The 25,594-nt window shown below is 46.9% G+C and overlaps 1 protein-coding gene across 25 annotated transcripts in view; it reads right to left on the bottom strand.

The window, feature by feature from the left end:
- MSI2 (musashi RNA binding protein 2) overlaps positions 1-23,316 on the bottom strand; it is a 247,089-nt gene extending 223,773 nt beyond the window's left edge. For 20 of the 25 annotated variants that reach the window (XR_008453070.1, XR_008453073.1, XR_008453071.1 and 17 more), the window contains exons 1-6: positions 23,211-23,316; positions 23,032-23,072; positions 22,875-22,956; positions 22,008-22,092; positions 17,841-17,882; positions 12,174-12,221 (exon numbers count right to left, since the gene is read on the bottom strand). Coding sequence is in view for 20 of the 25 variants with exons in the window: in XM_054084641.1 (XP_053940616.1) it covers positions 12,174-12,221; positions 17,841-17,882; positions 22,008-22,092; positions 22,875-22,956; positions 23,032-23,072; positions 23,211-23,272 (360 nt within the window). In the remaining 5 variants the exon portion in view is untranslated. The remainder of the gene's footprint in view (positions 1-12,173; positions 12,222-17,840; positions 17,883-22,007; positions 22,093-22,874; positions 22,957-23,031; positions 23,073-23,210) is intronic. The other 5 variants (XM_054084646.1, XM_054084644.1, XM_054084652.1 and 2 more) reach the window with 1 other exon arrangement.
- Between the last annotated feature and the right edge of the window lie 2,278 nt (positions 23,317-25,594).

Here is a 25,594-nt window from a genome sequence, read left to right as displayed (position 1 = left end):
CCAGATGGGCAGCCCCGGTCACTACCACCATGGAAACAAGTAGCCTTATTCTCTTGTTCTGACTCCATCAGTATCTCAGGTGACAGATATTAGCAGCCCAGTCGTGCGAGCATAGGCACATTTAAGTAACTTCGCTGGTGTTACAGGTCTGAACCCTCACTGCGAGGCAGAAAAGGCCAAACACGAAGATCGGTAAAGTCCCTGGGAAGACACCTGCTGGTTCTGGATGAGGCCCTTCTGTTTTAAAATACGTGATCTAATTTTGTCTCGTAACATTACACAAGAACACAGCTGTATATTTAATCTCAGAGTTAAACCATTAATTTGCAAATTACAATTTAGTAATACTCCCTATTAATGCCATTGCATGGGTTATGTTCACTTTCTAGCTGGAAGTTTAAACACAACAGGTCTTACTCAAACAGCTTAAAATTAAACCATTACATCCATTTGAGATCAGGCATAAAGACAGGTATGGTGTAAAATATACAACAGCAGACAGCTTTAATATACATTCTACTTTCATTTGTCTGAGATGTTTGTGCCAAGAATCCACTTGAGCCTGCTCTTCACTCAATTAGGGAGAAAAATTTGTTTTTAAAATGATACAAAGCATAACACTGCCCAGCATCACGTACCCTCCAATAATCTTCCATCTGTGTGACTGTCTTTGAAACTGTATCAGAGCAGTTTTATCACTCACAGTGTGTATTTTTGGTTTACTAATCCCTATACTTCCACGGGGGTTACTGGACGACAAGGAAGAAACCTTAACCAATTTATTTTAAAATAAAAGGAAACAAAAAAAGCCCAAACATTTATATATTTTAAGGAAGAACCAGACAGGCTTGAACCCTGCTGCATGACAGCAAGAGAAGTTTTGATTTATACACTAACATAATAAAATTAGAAAGGCCAGATTTCAATACTATTACTTAACCAGCTTTCTGCACAAACACCTCAAGAACAATGCAGCAATTCACTGAGCACTCCACACAGCTCCCGTGCGGACCCACCAGGCCACGCTGCACAGAAAGTGGCTTAGTTATGCTTTTATGCAGACAAAAGGACGGGCGCCTTCGTTCTTTCCCTTCGCAAGCCCAGATGAATTCCATCCCTGAAGTACAGGAAATTAAAACAGAATAATAAACTAAGAAGAAACGCTTCCACCAGGGAAGGAAACCCCGATCCAGTGCTGATGCCCTGCAAAGAGTTAAAGCCTGCAGCCCCAGCCATGCCTCCCCAGCTCTCTCTGGCTGATTTTAGCCCAGCTGCTACCTGCAGCCACGTCCCCTCAGCAGCAACACACAAGGGGAAAGTGCAATTTTGAGCTTCTCTTTTCATCTCTATGGTGACAAAAAGCTCCGGGAGGGAAATCAGGGTGCCTTCCACTCAAAAGGTTTCTCATTTTCAATGACTGCCTTTCACAATATTTTAATTAAATCTCTGGTGGGGAAGCTTTAAAGAAAAAAATTTTTTTTGCAGATTGTGGGACTCATTTACAACAACAGTTAGAATAAAAAGAGGGGAAAAAAGGTACTTTAAGCATTTGTAAAATAGAAAGATTCTCTGGTTGAAGACATAAGAATAAACCTACTAGCTGCAAAGTTTTACAAAACCAGCACGTGGAGGAGCCAGAAAGCTTTTTGATAACAAAAAAGTTCTGTTGTACATAATGCGTCTCTTGAATTTTAGCCGAGGCTGAGTGACCACATAGGAAAGCGCCCCCTCCCAAGGGGGCTGAGCAGAAGGCAGGAGCGACGGGGTTATCAGCGGCACGGCAGATTCTGGAGAAGCCCCTTTGTTCCCCGGGAGCAGCAGCACCATTGCAAGTCAGAAGACCGAGCAGCACGCTGAACTGACGGTGTTTGAAGACTGCAGTATAAAAGCAAGGTCACGGCATTTATCTCTGGTTTTAAAAATCTCAGTTCTCTGCTACTGCCAGAACACAGAGACACCCCAACCTCAAAGGAAGGGGCAAGGCCATTCAGCAAACCTGTGCACACCACCACCGAAGGACAGCATGCAAAGCGCTCTCTGTTTGTCCCAACACACATTAATCATTGGTGTCTTCTTCCAGTGGGACATCCCAGAGAAGCGATACGCCCGCCATTCCTACCCTGAGAGCCACCCTTTCTGCAGCGGTGTGGAGCCTCGGCCCGCAGGAGCTGGGCACACCAGTGGAGCTCGGTGCCGTCCTGCTGTAGCGCCCCAGGAGATGGCAGGGCTGGCACGGGCACGGCGACGGGCCGGCAGCCCCTCCTCACTCCTGGCACAGAGATGTGTGCCAGACACATCACCGCTGCGAGAAGCCCAGGCCACCGAGCAGGCGGTTGCGCTCTGCATCCCCCGGCCACAAGGAGCCTGAGCTCAAGGCAAAAGCAGGCGAGTGCTCCCCAGGCCAAGAGCAACAGCTTTCGGACACAGCCTGCGGAAGTGCCCATCTAACGTAAAAGGGATGGAACCGCTGAAGAGATACTGGAAAGACTGAATAAAAATAACTGAACACATCTGGAAGATCAGAAAGTGGTAGAACACAGGAAGATCAGCTTGGGAGACCCTAACAAAGGTCACTAAAAGCCTCACAGACCAAAGCACTGTCTCTAGGATGCCTGTTTCAACAGCAAGGCAGAAGCAGTTCAGCATGCGAGAGGCACAGTGTAGAAAAACGGATGACTCTGCAATTAAAGACTACTAATGGCGCCAAGAGATCCAAGTGTGTTAACAAACGTAAAGCTCTGGACAAAGCACTTTAACTCTCATCCAAGCTCTCTTGTGTAATGTGGCAATAATACCACCTCTTCATCTAATATAATTGCTGGAGGAACATATTCATACTGCAAGGCACAGTGAACTCCTCAGAACGCAGGGTCCGTGACGGCACAAGGTTTTCAAGTCTAACACAAACGAGGACAAGTGTGTCACTAATTATTTTTTTAAAGTTTAACAGTCTACTGAAGTAAAAAGCAAAGTCTAACTAGACAAGGGAAAAGAAACATTCTCATCCTCTTTCTAAAAATCAAAGATTGAGGCGCAAGGAGATGCAAGAACACAACAGCCTGAAGAGACCAGCCCGGAGTCCCTGCATCCCAAACCAGTGCCTTTGTCAGTATACTCAATAGAAAATACAAGTTATTCAGCCAGGTTGGCCACTTATCCAGCATTCCTGCTTTTTTTGCTGGAAATTGCTGTTCTAGGAACTATCCAATCTTTAATGACTTCTGGACTAAGTCTGCATTTGATTTCAGGGCAAAGGCCAAGCCCAGAGGGAGACCCCGCAAGGAACTCCTCCCTCCAGCACTCAGTTCATTTTTAAGGCCGTCTCACAGATGAAAACAAAATATGTTTTAGTGCTCACAGGGGCTAAATACCTAGAGCTCTAAAATGAAATACAACCTCCTTCCAAAGCCACTGATAGGCAAAAAGTATGTTCTCTGAAGTAAAACACTGGGGCAGGGGCGGGAGTCATTCAGGACCAACGGTTTCTTTTAAATGGACACAAACACAACTGCCTATTTTTCATGTAAATTATTATTTTTTTTTCAAAATCATAATCACTGCTGCAAGTCCAGCTACCCCTGCACATAAAACCCTTTCCACATACATATTTTCCTGGGGGAAAAAAGGCTTATCCCCACAAAGGAGTATGAAATAAATTGCTTTACTGAAGGTTAATAATATCCTGTCGCCGTGGTAAAAGACTCAATTACAAAACCTTCAGAAGAGCTCCCAAGGAACTCATCTGCCTGCAGTGACAGCAGCTTAAGTAGCCAAAATACACAGAAAGGCTAAGCACTTCCCAAAAGAGAGGAAAAGGGGAAAAAGATGGGGGGGTAAGTAAAAAACCTGGAAATTGGACACTCAAGGTTACTAAAAAAATCCAAAATAAGCCAAATACACACACACAACCACATTTCCTCTCTACACACACAATTCTCCATAATCTCAGCAAGAATTATGGCCTAGGGAGACCAGCACTAATTTTAGTATCAGATTTATTATGCAGCAGGGAGCAGAAATCAGTCAGGCCCGTCTCTCACTCCTAATGGGCAGAACTAGATCGCACTCTGGGAAGGCTCTACTGAAGAATAGCTCAGGCCTGGTGAAAAACAAAGCCCCTGGGGCTCCCCGAAGCACAAACACACTGCGTTCTTACAAGCCACAATAAAACACAGTGATACTCCTCATTTCTACAGTGCTGCTTGCCAGAGGATCCCAAAGCACATGAATTAAAGCTTCCAGCATGCCTGGCAGAGGAGCCTGTGGCAGAGAGGGGGGACAGCACAGTCTTCAGGAGATTCAGCTTGAGACCCAGAAGACTGGGCTGCAATTTTTCCTCCTCTACAGTCGTGCCCCATACATAGTCCTCCACGTGCAATAGCTGCTTGACGGGCAGTGGGCTGCAGAATGCGTGCAGGGTGCTCAGCACTCCAGCGGCAGCAGTTTCACAGCGATGGAAGCAGACACAGGGGTTAAGCACTGCTCAGAAACAAGCATGGAGTGCCGACTCGCCAGCTCCAGCTGCCTCCTTGTACCACGCAGACTGCAAAATTCTCAGCACCCAAACTCCACAGCACAGCTTCGCACACAGAGCCTGGGTCTCAGCACCGCTTTGTGCTGCTGCATATTCACAAACACACAGAGCTTCGTGCCTCCCCCAGAAATCAATCAAACCCTGACAGGGAACAGTTCTATATTTGTTCCTTCCCTTTCCTGCCCCATACTACAGTAGCTGGCTACAGGTTTTGAAGTAGATGGCGTGCTGCATTCAGTCTTTTCTGGGCACTCACCCCTCCATCATAAACATTTCATATCTTACCCTGCATCTGCCTGTGCCCCCACCCCCAGACTCTGAGCACCACTAGCACCATTCCTAAGATGCTTCAAATGCCCACTGAAACCAGGCCTATCCTCTACAACTGTTTCTAATAAGTCAGTATTAGCTCCAAAAGCCATGTGCAGAAGGTTTTCATGACTGAGTCACTCCTGTCTCCAATGATGCAACACTAAGGCAATCTTTGCACACGGCTTCGTCACCTTGTGGGGACTGAAGAAAACATAGAGTTACTCACATGGCACTGACCATAGCACAACTGGGATGTCAGCTTCTGAAACGTTGCATCTCCTCTCTTTACCGACACCTGGAAACATGTGCTGCTGCGGGTGCAGGCCCACCACCACATGGGGTTTGGAATTGCCCTCTCCTAGGGCACCAGTGATTCCCACTGTTTTGATTATTTCAAAACACATGAGCTGCACTTCTGTTTTCCACATCCATAAAACAAGAGTGATGACAATCACTTACCTCATCTCCATATGATAAAAATAAGGGTCACACTTAAACTAGCTTAGGTCATTTCAGCACGCACACCTTCTGTAAAAGCCGGATGCTGATGTCTCCAGGAACGCATGTCCCACAGACTTTCAACTACATTTTGAATAAAACTTTCCCAAGAACCAGATTTTCATTGGCAGCTCACTAAGATGAAGACCAGAAATTTTCAAAACATCATGATCTCATTTTGATTTCAAACAGAGGGCAGTTAGACACGCATCTCCAAAAACTGCGTTACCTACTTCTTTGTGTATCTAGGCTCTCGACTAGCAGTTTTCTGGTTTTGTCTTTTAACTAGCCTTGAGTGTATTACATGTAATACACAAACCAAGAGCTTTGCTTTGACCTCCTCTAACAGAAGTCAGTGGTTAACTCCTGTTAATGTCAATGAAGCAAAGACAATCATCACTGAGAAATTCAGAGAAGTCCACCGAAAACGTACACAGTCAGTTGTGGTTTTTACCTGGTCCTAATTCAGTACTACAATAAACAAAAAGAGATTTAAAAGTTTTTGATTACTCTGCATCTGTTTTCCTCCTTCAAAACAGCTGCGGTTTTTCCTCCAAATTTCAGGAAAAAGGGAAAAAAATATAACCAGTTTCCTGTTCAATAAGTGCCTCCCTTACTCAAAAACTGTAAACAAAACAGCTACCTTCTTAAGGCCCAAACTTAGCTCTGGACAATTCACATACCGTTTGTTAGAAGACCTGTGATCTCTTGGCTCCTGCCTCATTTCCTCCTCCGACTGCCCAGTAACTCAGGACAGGCAATTGCCAAGAAATCCCCAGTAATTCAGGACAGGTGATTGCAAGAACTCCCCGGTAACTCAGGACAGGTGATTGCAAGGAGAACTCCCGGTAACTCAGGACAGGTGATTGCAAGGAGAACTCCCCGGTAACTCAGGACAGGTGATTGCAAGGAGAACTCCCCGGTAACTCAGCACAGGTGATTGCAAGGAGAACTCCCCAGTAACTCAGCACAGGTGACTGCAAGGAGAACTCCCGGTAACTCAGGACAGGTGATTGCAAGGAGAACTCCCGGTAACTCAGGACAGGTGATTGCAAGGAGAACTCCCGGTAACTCAGGACAGGTGATTGCAAGGACATCACCAGGCTTAGGAATTTACTTCAGGCAAGAAACACAGCTGCCTGAAAAGAACCAACAGAAGGCAAGGGGCAGAAAAGACAGCCAGCACTGGCCTGGATGGAGTAAACTCCAGCCCTCTAAGCTTGTGCCTGTGTTGGGATCGCTAACCTCAATGTAAAATGCCAAAGCTCTGCACAAACTGCTCCTTCCACTCTGGCTGCCAAGCGGCACAGAGTATCTCACTCAACTTTTCTAAGGGCAGTGCAGACAAAAGCCTCCTTACAGAACGCCTGAACCATCATCTGGTTAGGTTCAGTCACTCAACTGCACCGGCAGAGCAAGCTCCCCTTCTGCAGAGCAGTCATATATATACGGAGTCCTCTGAACTGCCCAGTGACTTCACCAGAAACCACTAGATTGTTAATACTGAGGATCTCACATCTTTAGGCCCACCAAGCAGCAGGAAAAGAATCTTGCATACAACCACCAAATTACCTCTTCCTCTCTCTGCCTCCTTATAGCCCAGAGCACGTTTTCACCTGCATAACCAGCACCAATAATCAGGCCAAGCATTTCAGGACTTGCTCTCTGATCTCCGTTCCACCCCAAGAAGCGTGTGGCAGCATCCATTTGTCTGCCTTGATCCAACAATCTCCAGTTCTTGGGAACACAAGACGAACAGGTGCTGTTTTCCTTCTTCCAGCTGCAGGAAATTTGTAACATTTCAAGGAAACAAAAGGAAGCACCCTCCAAACATGAAAGGCTGCACCTGCCAAAGACCTCTAAGAACATCAAGAAACAGAAGTTCTTTAACCACGTCCATACAAGATGCTTACCCTGTCAACTGCAATCCTTCAGCTGCAAGCTAGATGAAATAAGGTTATATTTCCTGCAAGGATACTTGTCCTCTCCCACCTTTTTCTCTCCCAAACATTTTCACATTAATTGACGCTTTATTTCAGTTTCCACATATTGCAAGAGATCAGGGTTACACAGCATCAGCTGAATAACGTTCTGCACACATTCTCATCAGCTTCTTGTGTTCCGATGACAGTGATGGGGACCATAAAAGCATGAAGATAGATAATCACTGCTTATGGCTGCAATTATAGTTCCAATAAAGTTTCTTCATGGCTCTTTAGCATTAAAGCTTTTGGACTGGTAACTAAATTGCTGTATTCTTTTTTCTATTCCATACTTTGTTCTTTTCCTCTTGCATTCCATACTTGATTGAGAGAGAAATGTCCCTATTATAATATCCACTGGAGATACCGACTAAACTGAGGTCCAGAAATCTAAACTGACTTCTCATAACTATCACAAAATAAAAGCCATGCTCACAAAACTTTGGAGGAATCACAACTATGGAGGACTTTCAACTATCACTGTATTTGATCTGGAAGATTAATGACACAGAGGATATGACCAGATGAAAAAGAGGGGAAAAAAAATATAAATATCACACGAGATGATCACAACTCCCTCTGCGTACATAAACTGCCAGGCACGCTGCACGCATAACCTGCTGCTTTGATCACAGCACAGGATTAAGTGCGTCAGGAACTTAAAGCACAAAGGTACTGTGGCAGGAGACTCTCTCTAGGTGTTTTTCACCACCATTCACACACCCCTGGGATCCCAGGCCAGCAGTCAGGAAATCGCCACTCAGCAGGGAGAGGAGTAACAGAGGCAGGCGAGTACAGTGCAGCCTGTCTCCAGCACTGTGAGGCACATCAGGACACACTCCTCATCTGTATAAAACAGAGGAACTGTCGCAGCCATCCCTCCAACCTCCAAAAGGGAGGAATGACAGGCCACACAGAGAGAAATGGGTATGGTCCTGCAGCACAGAGGAGAAAGCCGGCTTCCAGGAGCTGGACCATGGGGGCGGAGGAGCGTCCGGCATGGCTGAGCGCCCAGCTCTGCGAGGAAAAGAGGAGCCAACGCTTATCTGAAGGCAGAGAGACTCCAGGACACCTGCAGCTTAACATGCTTCCTCCTCTCCTCTCATTACTGAGGGCACCAGGAGCAACTCTGCACTGCAATGTGCCGCTGAACCCACCGAAATCCACTGGCACCCTCCCCTCCCTGTGCCTCCCAAACCCCACCCACGCTGGTTTGTAGCCACCATGTGACCGGCATTAGCCATAATTCATATCAAACTACCTTTCACACGCTGTGGCCTGGCATTCTTATCTCGCTTCCCCCTTCCCAAAGCCGTGCCCTGCCGCTGCTGTTCGGAAACCCCAGTGTACAGCATGAACACCAGGACTCAGCAGTTGCAACCTCTGTCGCACACCAAAGCGCTGGCACTCCAGTCAGGGCCTCTCTTATAAATTTTCCAAGCAGAAGACGTTAAAAACAAAAAAAACCCTCAAGTTTAACTCCTCAAAGACAAGTCATGTGAAGAGCTGGCAGTGTATGATACTGCTTTGGTTCAAACACTTCCTTCCCAATGCTCAGGGATGCTGCCAACATCTCCTTCAGACAGAGGTGGCCATTTACTTTGTGGTACCAAACCTGGGCATCAGGGAACAGCTGTGTTCTCCGCCACGCTGAAATCCCTTGTTGCCCTCTTTTCCTCCAGCTCTTGCCTCTCCAGGCTCAATGGCACATCAGTACCAGCCTCATCGGGGCCTTAATTTGGGTACCCATATGCTACGTCAACAAAGACCAATCTCTTAGTGATGGCAACACTGTGTTTCCCAAAGCAGTCAGACCCAGCTGACACTGGTCCTGGGATGTTATCACAGCAGCTTTTGCTGGGGGCTTTTTCACCAAGTGCTACTTCTACAGGCTAGAGTTCAAGTTTCAGGTATGCTGCACATTCAGCAGGGCTGGGGTACAAAGTTGAGCTACAGAAAGCAACTGGGCAGGAAGGTGAGCTCTCTAGTACAAATACAGCACTCAAAAAAACCTCTAAACTCCTTATACCTGAGACCTTTTGAGGAGAGAGCACCACAGCCACAAGAAGCAGACATCTTTTGCTGTAGTTGCCTCAGCTGGACTCACTCAAGACTCGCATGAGAGATCTTCCAGAGATCCACAGGACAAGGCAGAGAGCAACAGCCACACACCATCCAACACGACGGCTAGCAGCAGCCCCACACCGAAAGGTGGGGTGATACCTCCGTGTCCTCAGAAAATTTCTACCATATTTCAAATCTCAGCATTAACTTCAGATTAGTTTTCAATGTTTTCTGTTCCCTTCCACAATTCACTGAGCACACAGTGCTGCTATAGGCTTTGTAGGTCTGCCAAACACAACACCAGAAGAAGGCAAATTTCACCAGCAAATGAACATCTTTATACTCATTTACAACAGTTCGCAAACCTTTAGCAAAAGGATAAATGCTCAGTGTATGTGTCAGGCTCTGTGCATAGCTCAGGAATAGCTCCGCTGCATCTCCAAACATAAATGATTGATAGCGTGGTCAAACAGAAAACAACATAGAAGTTTCACTCTTTCAGTAAGCACTGCATAAAAATCACTAGAAACGTCCCCTTCAGCAACACCTTTTCACAGCAGTGCAACAAACAGTAAACCTTCTGTTAGTGCTGAGGGTTTATATCTGACAAGCATTCGCCACAAGTCAAGCCTCTGACTTGAGCGATACCTCTCAGTCCAGTGAGAATTACGGATACAGATACTTGGGACAAGTGCTCAGCTCCTTGTAACCTCTTTACACACCACACCAAATTACCCTTCATGAAGATTGCTGAACAACGTGTATTCAGCAGTTGTTAAAAAAAACTCTAACTCCCTATGTAGCAGAGGCATTCTGTTTCTACCAGCGTTCAAGAAGCTGAAATCCCTCTTTTAAATAAACCAAGTTTTCAAAACACTTTTTCACCCCGTACTCCCCAACTTCTCTTTGATGCAAAACTGACCCACAGAACAACACAAAGATGACCTCAGTGTCAGGAATACTAACACACAAATTGAAACAGCACAGGGCAGGTCTGCGGACACTACAGAAGAATTCCACATCCTCCAGGCAACACCAGCACTCCCAAAGACCCAGCCCTGAACCAGAAGGAGCAGAGTTGCACCAGAAACCTGTCCAGGTTCTCAGCCAAGGAGGCCTTGCTCCAGCCACATCTCCTAGTTATATGCCACAGAGGAAAATAAAAACAACAGGACTTAACAACTTCAGACCCTGGGAACTACTTAATTCACCACATATTACTTTCTCTCCCCCACCCCACCTTCCTCCCTCCCACCTGCCAGGCCACCTCATTACTGTCACTCCGCATCAGCTCTTGCTACAGCAGTTTTCTTGGACCTTTGCCCTTTTGGTCAGCTTGAAACTTCTTCCCTATTGTACATCAGAGTCAATGGGAAATTAATGCAAGTCTTGGCTGGGGGAGGGAAGGGCAGAGGGAACGATGCTTTCTGCTGCTGTCAATACTTCTTTTCCTTTGCCCTTCTTGCTATATACACTTCACCAATACATTAAGGAGCCTTGTCCGCATTTAATGTGCTTGCTGAGGTCTCTGGAACTGTTCCTCGTGTGTAGAACTGCTTAAGTCTTAGCAGAGTAGAGCCTTTCTTTATAATATAAAGCTCCCGAGTAATAATCCTAATACCGAAATTAAGCCTACTCAGTCACAACAACGCACCCAGCTGCAGATGTCCCAGCACGAGGAATGACTGAGCAGGGGAGAAGAATGTCCCAACGTTCCTCAGATTTTCTCTGCACTCAAAAAATAAAGGAAATATTTTCAACAGGAGAGCAGCAAAACGCCAAAATTTAGAAGTAACTTATTAATACCGCATGCTGATCTGACTACAGAGATTCACATTAACTTTCAAATTACTCAGCAAACCACAATTTCTACAGCAATAATATCTTACAAACCTAGGCCACATTGAATACTACTCACATAGTTACAGAATTATTCCAGTGACTAAGGCAATTAGAATCTGTGATTGCAGGGCTAGAGAATAAATTAGGCTTAGACAATGATTATTTTTTTAAGTCTGATGCTACACTGACCTTGCAATCACTTTTTTGAGGAAACAGCAGATTAATATTTTCTTGTGAGTGCGATCCTCTGGTGGAGGGGGAAAAACGAGAGAGAGGTGAAACTGGCTGTCTCCGAAAAAGAAGTGATGGGACCGACTGTATACAAAGTACTGTCAAACACACGAAATAATCTTTTAATCTTTTTCTGCTACAGGCTCCACAGTTCAACAAAGCATTTAATAATGTGCTTTTAGTCCATCCTGATTCAGCAAAGCACTTACCCACATGCTTACGCCAACTTAAGTATAAGCTTAGGTGCTTTCGCACAATAAGGACAGAGAAGATTCAGGCCCTGCAGATGAACCATTTTCTGAAATAAGCCATTTTTTCCTAAGATGACTGGCTCTATTTACAGCTTCGCCTCCTTTTATAGCATGACCCAAAATGCGTTTAAAGAGAACACTAAAATACAATTGAAAAGTCAAATAACTATTAGGAAGAGCAAAGACCTCTATTTCACTAAGCCATACATAGGAGTTGTTCTTTTTCCTTCTCAACAAAACATACACCTTGATGTACCCACACCACGTTACCCTGTTTCAATAGCTCTCCTCTAAAAATAAGTTACAAGTTCCCTTAATGCTTTGGATTTCACAACATTTATGAGACTATCACCAGAGTTAACAGGCTAAAAAAAGAATCCATTAGCATTAACTGGCCTGTCACTGGCAGTGACAAATAAATGAATTTGATGGTTTTAGATCAGTCATTAGTAGACCTACCCCCAGGCTGATAAAGGCTCGGCACTTTGCAGACGAGATGCACTCAATCTGGAAGCAGAGAGGAACGCACAGGGGTGTTAGCGTGCTGCTTTTTTTCCATCTCCCTGACCCTTCCATTTCCCTTTCCCTCACTTCAGACCCTTTCCTGACACATCCAAGCAGCAAGGTCTTGGTGTAGAAAAGTTACCTGGTAGATGCCATTAAAAACAATCCAGTACAGAAAAGCACAGGGAATGTAGAATCCCCTTTAAAAAAAGCAAAAACTAAACCAAAAAAATCCCAAGTTAGATGATGTTCAATTTTAATTTTTAGCTAGCACTAAGTCAAAGGGAAGGGAAGTACATTAGGACTATTCCTAACATGAAAGATGTCCTGAGGCAATGGTAATGGAAATACACGCATTTTACGCAAGTACAAGACAAGTCTGTGGAGATTAAGGACAATGTGAACAATCTAACCGAGTGACTGGGGAGAAGAAATAAATGTTTACACCTCCAAAACCAACAAAATTACAAAAATCCAGCTCAGCTTTTGCTCCTAACAAAACGTACTATACTCAACCGAAGGCCTTGCACAGCCACCTTTTCCTCTGGCTGCCAGCACCCAAGAACAAAGATCAGGCTCTGCCTCAAATGGACCGCAAAGAGCAAGCATCTGAGCTCAAGAATGATGGCTTTCAAAACCCAGATCCTCTGCTACCCTGAGAGGACCTGGGTTGATTAGCCAAGACTCAGACTCACTGACTTTTCCATTTGACCATTCGATGCCAGACGGAGACAAATGCTAGGAGCAGCTTAGCCTGGACAAGGGATCTATGTCCAGACTGGCTGAACAAGATAGCTGAACACTGGCCTTCAACCACCAAAAAAAAAAATCCCATACCGTCTGGTCATATTACTTGGTATGCAGGAGATATAATGATATCATTGAGGTACACATTCATGCCCAAAGCCAAGAACAGGAAATGCTTCCTCCCTTACTCCATCCAGACCTGCAGGGGAATTTTAAAAGGGAAAAAAAAAAAAAAAAAAAAAAAGAGAGAAAACATAGGGAAAAGGCCTGACCTTGCTGCTCTTTACAGCACGGTGGGGAAGGAAGGGTGGCAGGAAAGGAAGAATCCTGAGTTCTGCTAGTGTTCAGTTCACATTCTTTTGAAAAAGACTTCAAAGTCTAGGCAATACTTAAAATAAGTTGGGAAGTAGTGGGACTAACCTGGAGGAGTTTACAGGCAGAAGCAGGGGAGGAAACAAACAACAGAACTCTTGATTTTTCAAGGTCCATCATCTGCTTTGGAATAAAATCTCCCTCTGCTACTCTGGCTCATGCTTATCAGGCAGCCAAGGGACACAGACACCCCACCCACAGTTAACTTAATTGGAATCAGACAACCAAATCCACTGGTTAGTTTGAAAAAAAATATCCCAGGTTAGCCTGGGTGTTATTCCAAAAGGGCATGCCCTCCATTTGCTGCTCTGGAACAGCCAGGTTCACGTGGGTTTAACCAGGGGCGACTCGAATGAAAGGAGAGTTGTTGATGCTCTGTTTTTCACCGGAGAAGGAGGAACAGATGTGCACAACTGCACCTCTTGCAGTCCGTGTGCGGGGCCAGACAGGAAACCAGCCAGGCCACAGATGAGGTACGCACAGTGTGCAGATACACGGGCTGCCTGCAGCAGAGACGCCAGAACCAGTTATCAGTCCCGCCCTGTCCTCTATTAGTATAAAAATACATCTAATAATAACATCAGTATTCAGCATCACCATCTGATTATCAGACAAAAGGCTTCCCCCACCAAATAAAGTCCTTTTGCTATTTTATGACCAAATGGTTGACAGAATACTGTATCCAACCCAGGGAGATGAGATCCCAAATGACAATAACCACTGCTCGCCCTGGGTCATCAGCACCCAGTGCACAGCCCACAAGCCACCGGAGCAGCCCCGGCAGCGGGAGCTGGCTTGCCCATGTTACTGAAGAGCTGCTGATGGAGAAGGGTACAGAGCACAGTCAGCAGGTCACACACGCACACCACTAATGAATGCTGTCGAACATTACTACAGGTAGTTCCAGCTTGTTGACTTGCAGCAGCAATTTCCAACTACATGCATTATGCCCCTGGAGTAAGTGTCGGGAAGAACAGGCACTGCAGTTCCCTTCTGGAGGGACCCAAGCGCAAGAGACAATGCAGTGGGCAGCCTCACTAACTGTAAACTCTGACTGAAGCTTTATCTACCTCCATTTCGTACATGGCTTTGCACGACGAAGCATCCAAATTTCTACATCAGTAGGTTACATGAAGATATTTTCATGGTCAAGAAGCTTCTCCACGGACTGAGGTTGTTGTCCTTTTACGCCTCAGGTTTCTTTTCTTTTTAACTAAATCCCCAAGGCAGGGGAATGAGGGGGAAACTGCTTACGTTTGAAAATGTCTAATGAACAAGCTAAATTTGATAAGACTTCTTCAACCTATTATAGCAGGTAATGTCAGAACCAACAGGCTATGTATATTGAAAAGTCAAATTATCGTAGTCTTCAGTATTCAAAAAGGGATAGAAAACTATTTCCCCCCCTCCCCGGCTGCTGCTTTTTAAGGACTTTTAAGTCAGCAGAGTTATAAATGAACAACTGTTACAAAGCGCCTTCCAGCACTTGGAAGCGAGACAGATTTTTATCAAGGAACAGCAGCCGGGAGAAAGCATACGTATACTCTTTTCATCTCCCTCTTACCCATATACCACAGCCTCAAGAAGTTAAAACTCTGTCGCAAATTTGCTAAAACAATGGCTTCAAGTCATCCTGGACTTGACAAGGAGAGCAGGATTACATATGGTGGTGTAATCCACTGGAGGCAATCGCTGAGGATTTTCTGTGAGGGTCATTCTAAAAAAAATCAGGCAAGAATGCTCTGCTGTTACAACCTGCCAGTCCTGCTCAGGAGCCAATTTGCATTACCAGAGAGGTGTCAAGTCATGGAAAAGCAGTTAAAAAAAGCCCCAAAGAAAGCGTTTTACTGAGCTCCGGTTTGAAAGGGGAAGACTGGCCAATTAAAGTGACTCAGAAAGGGGGAAGGAACCAGCATAAATTCTTGTGCGCGCACAAATAAGTGAGCATGACCCCACAGACCACGGCGAGCATGTGATCCGGCAAAGGAGGCAGCCGTTGCCTACTGAAGAGTTAATCGCGCCGAGGCAGGTCAAAAGGGCTCCAAAGGAAGGGGATGGATGGAGGGAAACTGCCAGAAGGTCTGCCTGCACAAGAAAGGGGAACCGCCAGCAGCCTTGCTTCCACCTCAGCACCCAGCCGCTGCCAGGACGATCACTGGAAAAAGCCCAATGCCCATTTTGCTAAACGTACCGAGGAGGAAGAACGAATCTCCCCTAACACCTAGAGAAACAGAGACATTTCATTAAATGCCATTAATCTCCACAGACCCGAGCATTAGGTAGTTAATTAGACTAAAGAACAGTCACATTTTAACGCTGAGCATTCACCAGGATAAATGAACAACACGAGTCCAAAACCTTAATTCAGTATCTAATTAAAATCAGAAAACAAAAAATCCAGATTATGAACTGCTGTCCAGAATGATTCATCATAACTGATGTCAAATCTTTTCCTTATTGCATCTAATTTTCTCCAATTTCCTAATAAGACTCCTTTCAATCTTCAGACTTTTTCCAAGAGCCTTGCAGAATTCCCAACACTTTAGAGAGGACAAGTGTGTAAAAGCAGAAACAGACACTGCTGACCTCTCCGAAGAGAGCAAGTTCCTGCTAAGAGTGGAATCCAGCCTACGTTCCAGGATTTGCCCCACACTTGAAAGATGTGAAGATGTCCGTTACCATAAAGAAAACAAAACAAAACAAAAAAAAAACCCACATCAAACCTAGGTGAAGAAAAACAAAATCCCCTTTGTAAAAGTGACCCGATTTTGCATTCTTTAACACGAAAATTTAACTCTCTAATATCCTCCACATCTGACACGCCCTGATTTTTTTTAATTGTTACATGGGACAGCTTAACAGCTCTGATGTAAGCAATATAAACTTTTACAAATAACACCGTACAAACAGATAACTGGCAACTGAAGACAGTTTAAAATGTAAATAAGCCTTTAAAAGGTATTGGGAAAGGGGAAAGGAACATCAGCCACAGTGCAAGAGCATCTCCATACTTTAATCATGAAACCCTTTAAAAACTCTCATATCTTAAAGACAACATTAATCCAGAAGCCAGAAACCCTACAAACTATTAACTCTTTGCCTAGCACAGAAGCAAGCCGGGCACGCCATTATTCACTGATTACCTATTAGATAGGTCCTATGGAAAAAAGAACTTCTCAATATGTGACACCACTAGTTTGGTTTAAAATTCTCCAAGTAGGCTGTTGGGGGTATGTTCTCTTTTTTTTTTTTTAAAGAAGTGCCTACCACCTCTACCTCTCCTGCTACACGCATAAGATTTTTAAACTACACATCATTTTTCCTAGATGCATGTTTTGCATAATATTTAACATTATGCTTCCACATGCTATTGATCTGCTTGCTTTCATGAGGAGCTACATGCAATAGGTAGGTTGAACTTGTTCAGGTTGCGTCCTGCCACCAACTTCAAACCACTTTTCTTTATTGACTCGTATACACAACTTTGCAGCCTTGTCTTTCCATTTTTTAATAGAATACTACAGGAATCCAAGAGGATTAGAGTGTATGCAAGTGACATTCACCAGCTAAATTAAGTTATTCCAAAAGACTCGCAAAACCAAAAAAAAAACAAAAAAAAAAAGTCGATTACAAAAGTTTTCTTTCAGCCTCTGGCTTTCAAAATTCAAATACAACTGACAGCACATTTGGATTTGAAAACTATCTGTTGTTTTCGTTAGACAAAGCCCAAAGAGCAACAACCCCTTCTTATTCCACCAGCAACTCCTGCAGAAAAAATGGCACCCGGTGGTATTTCGGGGTAAGCGTGCACATAGAAGATCCTCTGCACATGGCTACACCGTCTTTTTTCCCCATCGTGGAAACCGGCCCCACTACAGTCAGAACGCCCTGGAAGGAGGAGGTCACTTCCCCGGCAGCTTGAGCATCTTAAATGAGACTTAAAGCTCATTGTTCCACTGTGCTTGCAAAAGAATACCCCATGGCCTGGAGAGTTCAGAGCTCCATCATAAACTTGCTATCCCATGCTTATTAGTCTCCAAACACATCTCTGAAGTTATACAAAAGAAAATTTGCAAACAATGAAGGCAGAGATATATTCCCATCCATCACAACCACAGAACTGAAAGCTCAGCTCAAAACAAGCCTGGAGTCTGCACTTAATCCAAATGCTCTTCATAAACACCATGCAAAACATATTGCGTAAAATAGCATAACAAACACAAGTAATGCAGCAATAGTCTCCCACTAAGAGCTGGAGAAGTCTCTGCTTTTCAGCCAGCCTCAGCTGACCGGCACTCTGCAAGGAGACAGTTAAAGTGGAGACACGTAATATCGCACAAAGCAGCTCTCCTGTAGTTTCACAGCCATACGCTGATACCCTTAAGACGCCATGCACTCCGGCTTTAAAAGCTTTCATTGCCAACTCCCTGTTTGAAACCTGAACTGCCTGGCAACAATGATTCTCTGTGTGCCTAAAATCCTATTATCGATCCTCCTACTTACCTTAGGCTGTGCTCGTCGGGGAAATGCAACTTTAGGGTCAATCTGAGGAAAAAGAAAGGGGAAATCAACAAGATAGCTTTTGTTGTCAATTTATTTTGTTTTTAAATCACTGAATTATTAATCTCTCATTTCTCAGGTTTATCATTCAGCACACTGGGTCACCTAGAACTACTCCGGGAACTGATGGATCACAGTCTGGGTTTGCCGGGGAGGGGAGGGGTTGGCAGGGGGAGGGAGATAGGAAGAGAGGAAGAAAACATCTCTTCTGTACACCTCCTACTTCACCTTCTAGGCAATAACCTCTTCACTGGTGCTCAGGGGGCTCTGTATGAGTCTCTGGCTGCTGCCTCTACAACCAAAACTGTGTGTTAAACGTTATCTGCATGCTCTGTAGTTTGTGCAGAAGGACGGCCAACATGCCTGATCGAGATCTGAAGCTGTTGGTTTTGACACCTGCGCCTTCCTTCCCTTGGGTTTGAGGTTACTTTGTTTTTCTTTTATTTTCCTGCTTTGTTTTGTCAACTGAGTAGCACCACCACGCAAAACAGAAAGTCACATTGTTCACATGTCAACTATTAAAACTAAAACATCGGAAGGACTACAAGATTATCCTTCATAACAATGTGCCAAATTGATCTGGCTTGCTAAACCCTAAAGAACGTATGTGAGTAGTGAAAGACTAGGATGGGGCATTCACGGGAAGGGGCAGGGAGAGAGGAGAGCAAAACACAAACAAAACACACAGGCATTTTCAAACTGAAGAAACCAAGTTCTTAGAAAAGATTTTGCATGAAGGCGTTACCTAAAGTATTCCTGAATGAAGCACACAACCACAGAGACAAAAAGGAAGAAAAAAAAAAATCTTCGTTCTACCCCACACTCCCTTGTTTTAAGATGCAGCACTGACTCCCATTGAGCTGCATAAATTAGAAAGCATGCCCACCCTGCGATTCCAAAATGCTAATTCTGCAATTTTAGAAACAACTTCCACAAGAGTCATCTTTAAAAAGAGACTCTTCTCTACTATCCAAACATTACTTAAAAACAAAAAGACACCACTATAGATGCACGTCCGAATGTAAATAAAAATCATACCTTTTAAAAAACTGCTCATCTTAAATTGTCATCTTTAAAAATGACTGCACTAAAATGTCAACATGAGGCTGATTTCACCTGTTTTTTAGCAACATCTGCACACAAACATGTTCTAAATAAAGAGTCAGAAAAGGGACTTTTGAAAGGACTAAATCCTACCTTACCCACGCAACTTGTGACTGCTCTCAGTGTTGCCTCCGAGTATACAACAAATGGATGAAACTAATCCTGATTGTGTTAAGGTATATTTAGAAGTAAAGGCTTTCTTTAATAGTTGGGTTTGGGTTTTGTTGGGCTTTTCTCCCTCAAGCTAACGCTGAAAAGGAGATATTTCCATTTGGTATTGTTATTCCTGTGGTGAGAAATATTCCTGTCACTGATAAATAACCATGGGCCTAAAAAGCAGTTTAACTCAATTAATGTGTCAAAATTAGAAATAGCACAAAGATTTGATGTGCAACTGATAGACTGATTTGTCTACATCAGATACAAACATAGTATCTTTTTTTAGGACATACCTGAGAAATGAGCGATTACATGCCATTTTATCGTTCAAAAAGCATAAAAAGTATAATTCTTTATCTAGAAAGCTAACCTTTTCGTAGAGATTAACATCATCTACAAACGTATTCAGCACTGACTAGGCATTTGTCTACTGGGGAAATACAACAGGTACGGATTTTCCACAGCGATACCCAAAGGAGGAGGCAAATGTGAACGTTTCTACATTTGCTTCAAAAATGAAAGCTTTCTCAACAAAGAGCACCAGTCCCACCAGAAGGACAACACGGCAGAGTCCCACTGGTAAAAAGTTGGAAGAGCCATTGAACTCCAAAGCAACACATCCATGTTTGAAGGTCAGTTCAAAGAGCATAGAGCTCTTTGCACCACAGTGACAGCCTTTCTTAAATCACTGAATTTTCCTTCACAAAACCTTTATGGATAAACGCCATCAGCGTTTGACGAGGAACACTAGCAACCAACGTGGCAAATCCATACCTTTTGCATATCCCTGTCAACTATTTAAACAAGAACCAAACAAAGAAAAAAAAAAAACTTCTACCAAAAAAAAAAATTAGTTAGTTAGGTACAATTCTACTTACTGTATCTACAAGTCCTCTAGGAAATGACTATAATACTATTTCTGATATGAATGGCCATTACCTAAACAAAGCTTTTAACGTAACTGTAAACAAGAGCGACGTTTCCATGCCAATACCCAACCGATCTGCCTCCTGTGCTGAACGTTGAAACAGAGTCAAATGCTATGTTATACTAAAGAACAGTTACTACAATATGTCTACAAATAAACGGCTGACAGGGAGCCTGGCTAGTTTTATGTTTTACTTTTAAGCTGTGTTACTGATTCTAAGGTTGCTTACTTATTTAGAGTGATTCAATCATTATCACACAATCAAAACTGAGGCAAATTTGTCCTGGCCGAGCTTTTCACCCCTCCTCCAGAGAAGAGCAAATTAATACATTGCAGGGACTAGACTGTGATAGAGGGAAAAGCTGGGGGAGGACCTAAGTATAGTCAGAAATATGACAGGTTGTCCTCCCATGTTTTTTTTTTTTTAAACCCTTCGTTCAAGATACTGTTTGCCTTTGTTCTTCTTATCTAAATTTATCTTTAAAAACACATCAAGAATATAGCTGTACATGAAAAGTCTGGTGAGTTTAATCTCAGGAGCACAGTTGAATCGGTTATCTTACCCTATCTGATTAAACCTAAAATCAAATTATTAAGGCATGTGAAAGCATGGGCTACGTGTTCAGACAAGCCCAGCAGAATTTGTAGGTCGAACTCAAACACTAGATTCCACCTGCTTCTAGGTTTGAGCTTTTTGTTTTCATATAAATAACATTTTAAAAAAATAATCAGACATTCGTGTTTGCTCCCTGCCTTTTCTAGTCTTCTTTCAACTATAATCTCAGACACACAGGCACACACAAGATATTCCAGCACCGAGACAGGATTCCTCCTAACACCGTGCTCATATTAAAATAAAACCTCTAAGATCTAGAACACATTGCATGAAAGACAGCAATGAACACGGCCGATCCGTTCAGCAGAAGCTCTCTGCCAGACAGTTAAACCGTCTCCATCCTTCCCTTCCCAAAACACGACCCTCTTCAGACCAACCAGCACCACAGCACTAATGACCTCTACCAGTGTCCTTCCCCCCTCCCCTTCCAGGTTTGCCGAGGCTTAAAATTGCCACAAACTAAGAGGCAGGAAAACTTCACCCTTTTGCATTAGAAAAAAAAACAGGGCCTAAAGCCACACACACCCGATACCTTTTGTTTAACCCAATACTGAAAATGCCATATGAGGTCAAGAGGAAAACATTGACAGGGTTAGTTCTTTTCAGAAAGAAAATAAATAAAGGAAAATATAACATTTATTAAAAAAAAAAAAATCAGTTCGATCTCATGAGCATTTTTCTTATCCGTGGAAGACTGAGTGAAGCAAAAAGCTCTGGATAAAAACCAAAAAATTAGGAGTTGTGCTTCTCTACCACATCTACTGTTTAGCTCTCGTGTAGCTTTCCATAAATTAAGGCGCTATGTTTCGTAAGGGCCCTGCCATGGCAGGTGAGGGGAACCTCTCTGAAAAATGACTTTGGGAAATGACACTGGAAGCAGCTTTTACAATCTGACAGTAAGTCACTCCCACCTTGAAACGCGCGCACCAGTAAATAAATAATCAATCAAAAGAAGCAGAAAGTTCCCTGCAGAAAGCATTCCGCAGCAGAACACCAAAGAAAAGTTGCATTTCACTCCACAATTCTTTTTTCAATGTCACCGTTCAATAAAATATAAGGCTGGGGGAGGAGCCATCGGCCGGTGTGGGTAAATTCGTGTTTAAAAAAAAAGAAAGTTACCGCTTCTATAAGTTAAAGGCGGACTCTAGGAAATAAAAAAGGGGAAAACCCAAGCACGAGAAGTCCCGGTTCAATAACAGCCTGACACCACCCGCACCACCCCAGCCCGGCGCGGGGCGAGGGCAGCATCCCTGCCTGTCGCCGGTCACCTCCGGGAGGTCGGGCAGCCCCACGCAGCACCTACCGTCTTGGAGTCCAGCTCGTGGTGGGGCTGAGCCAGGACTTTGTCTACACTCGCCGGATCCGCGAACGTAACGAACCCGAAGCCTCTGCGAGAGACAAAGAGCGAGGGGATGGGGATGGCGGAGGGGGATGATGAGAACTAGAGACAAGGAGAGAACTCATCAAAACAAACCGCTGCTCCCTGGCACCCACCCCGTCCCCACTGCTCCGAGGTTGGTCGCGGAGCCCCCCGGTACCTCTCCAGCTGCACGCCGCTTTGTTTTCCTCCTCCTGGCCGGAGGGATGTGGAGTCAGCCCCGAGAGCCCCACGGGGGTGGGATGGGATGCGGTGGGATGGGATGAGGTGGGATGAAGGGGGATAGGATGGGGGCACAGGATGGGGTGGGATGGAGGGAGATAGGATGGAGTGGGATGAGGTGGCGTGGGGGGATGGAATTGGGTGGGATAGAGGGGAATAGGGTGGGGTGAGATGGGGGATATAGGATGGGGTGGGGTGGGATGGGGGGATAGGATGGAGTGGGGTGGGATGGGGGGATGGGGGGAGGGGGGAATAGGATAGCACGGGGTGGGGGATAAGATGGGGTGATAGAGAAAAGGATAGAGGAGATCGGGTGGGATAGGATGGGATGATATAGGGGGAACAGGAGGGGATAGAATGGGATGAAATGGGGGGGGAATGAGGTGAGCCTGGGGACGGGGGGAAGAGCGCGAGACAGGCCGGTGTGTGGGGCTCGGACGGGCCGGAGCAGGGCGGGGGGGACACGGCGGTGGGACGGGGGCGGCCACGCGCCGCAGCCGCAACTCGCGAAGTTTTGTCACCGCGACTCGGGTGGGCGGCGGGTTTTATTTTTAATTTTATTTTATTTACCTGGAGCGCTTGGTGGTGGGGTCCCGCATGACCATACACTCTCTAATTTCTCCGAATTTGCTAAAATAGTCTCTAAGGCTGTCTGCGGAGAGAGAGAGAGAGAGAGGGGCAGGGAGGCAGCGGCGGGCCCGGGCGGGGCGGGGGCGGCGGTCCCTACCTGGTGAGGTTTGCCAGCTGAGGCCGCCGATGAACATCTTGCTGGAGGAGGGAGAGCAGAGAGCGGGGTTGAGCGGCGGTACGGGATCGGCCATTTTGACGGGGCAGCTCGCGGCGGGGGGGGGGGCGGGGGGGGGACGGGGGACGGACACGCACCCCCCGGGGGCCCCGCACACTCACCCGGGGTCGTGCTGCGCCTCGCCGGGGCTCCCCGAGGTAGCCTGGCTGCCGTCCGCCTCCATGGCCGCGCGGAGCCCGCAGCGATCGCGCTCCGAGCAACCCCCCCCGCCCGCCCAGCCCGCCCCCCCCGGCCCGGCTGCGGCTCCGCTCAGCGCCGCGGGCTGCCTTCCCCCTTCTCCCTGCCCCCCTCCTCCTCCTCCCTCCGCTACCGGAGGATCTCACTGGAGAGGCGGCTGGGGAACCAGCCAGATCCGTCACACGTGGGATCGGCTTAGCTCAGCGCCGCGCCGTCCCTCCCTCCCCCCGACACCATCCTCTCCTCCCTCCATCCCGCGACACCTCCCTCCGGCCCTCCCCCTGCCCCCCCCGCGGGCGGAGCCTCGGCCCTCCCCCTGCCCCCCCATCCCTCCCTCTGCCCCCTCCGGCACTAGGGGCGGAGCCTCCGCCACGCCACACCTCCTCCGCGCGCCAGGGGGCGGAGCCGCAGCCCTCCTCCTACTCCCTCGGGGGGCGGAGCCTTTCTCCCTGCCTCTGCCCCTTTGGGGCGGAGCCTCCGTTCTGTCACGCCCCCTTTTGCGCGCTGTGGGCGGAGCCTCCGTCCCTCCCTCCCTCTTCCCCCCTCCTCCGCACCACCTCCCTCCGTCCCCCCCTCTGCCCCACCCCGTGCTGGGGGCGGGGCCTCCGCCACGCCCCCTCCGTGCACCAGTGGGCGGAGCCGCCATATCTCTGCCCCGCCATACCAGATGGGCGTGGTCTCCATCCGGCTCCGCCCCCTCCCTCGAGCCTGAGGGCGGGGCTTCCCTCCCACCGCCTTCACGTGGCCCCTGCCGTGACGTCACCGCCGCGCGCGCGCCCCCACGACCCGCGGGAGCGCGAAGGGAGCGGCCCCGGCGCGAGGCTCGCGCTGGTCACGTGGCGCCCCGGGGAGGTGGTGCTGTCCCCGGCTGCCCCTCGGCACGGCCGGGCCGGGCTCACAGGAGGGACTCCCCAGCCTGGGAAGGGTCTGTGGGGAGGCGCGGGCGCGTGCCGGGCAAAGGAAGCCGAAGTACATTTGAGGGATTAGTGAAAAACCCGAGTGTAACTGCGCGGTGGCGGTTCTCCCCTCACTGGGTGTGGGCACCCACGCCGCCCGCACACGTGCGGACACACCGGGGGTAGCCGACGGCCTACGGCTGCTCCAACAGAGCAGCTGCTGCCGGGTGTCCCCGTGTCCCAGGGCTCCTGCATCCCAGTTTCCCCGTGTCCTGGGGCGCTTCCATCCCAGTGCCCCGGCATCCTTGTTTCCCCACATCACAGGTCTCCTTCGTCCCAGTGCTCTTAACATTCCAAGGCTCCTGCATCCCGCTGTCCCTGCGTCCTGCTTTCCCCACATCCCAGGGCTCCTTCATCCCAGTTCCCCTGCATCGTGATTTCCCTGCATCCCACTACCCCTACATCCCAGGGCTCTTGCATCCTGCTGCCCCTACATGCCAGTTTCCCCACGTCCAGGGGCTCCTTCATCCCAGCACCCCTGCATCCTGGTTCCCCACCCATCCCGGGGCTCTGCATCCCAGTGTCCCTGCGTCCCAGAGTTCCTGCACCCCAGAGCCTTTACATCCTAAGGCTTCAGCAGTGCCACCGTAGCCTTTGGGCCGGGAAGGGCACTGCCCAGCGGGAGTGACAGTGTCTACCCTCAGCTCCTACATTTTACACTCACCCTTCGAGTGGCACTTTGCAGCATTGGACAGAACCAGCGATGGAGCTGCCAAATATTATTGTAATTATATAAGGTGAAAGCAATCAGTCTCACCTAAATTAAGAAGGGCTGAGGGGGAGCACAGGCTCCGTCCACTGCGACTGAGCCACAGTGCCCTACGTGTTCAGGAATGTCCATTGGTTTTGAGTACCTCAGCTCGCCCAAGAGCAAGTGCCCCCTAACCGCAGCCCTCCCGGCTCAGCCATGCCCACAAGAGCTGCTTTGGGATCACCAACAACTTCAAGATCAGGGATTATGATGTTTGTAAGAGCTGGGGAAGGAGCGCGTAAATGCACTTTCCAGCAGTGACTAATGAACCAGGTATAAATTAGAGGATGTGCACAGGTCTGGTAGGTCAGGCCCACCAGAGAACCTGTCATCTTCAAGTTTTGATGCCAACTGCTATAAAAATCTGATAAAATCCCCTTTACTGGATTTGGTTTGCCATGAAGTGCTGGGATCTGGCTCACACGAGTCTCTGCCCCTCATCAGAGCGGGAGGACAGACCCTGGCTGCCCCAGCAGGGCGGGCAGCACCGGTGGGCAACATAAATGGAAGGGGGGAATTAAAGAACAGCCTTCCCTCCCACTCCCTCTGAGCCTCCTTTAAATCTTAGCTATTTCTTGTAATAATCACTGGGAAATTACTC

This window comes from Cuculus canorus, chromosome 20 (assembly GCF_017976375.1).
Source record: "Cuculus canorus isolate bCucCan1 chromosome 20, bCucCan1.pri, whole genome shotgun sequence".
Classification (NCBI taxonomy): domain Eukaryota; kingdom Metazoa; phylum Chordata; class Aves; order Cuculiformes; family Cuculidae; genus Cuculus; species Cuculus canorus.
This window is presented reverse-complemented; position numbering and strand designations above follow the sequence as displayed.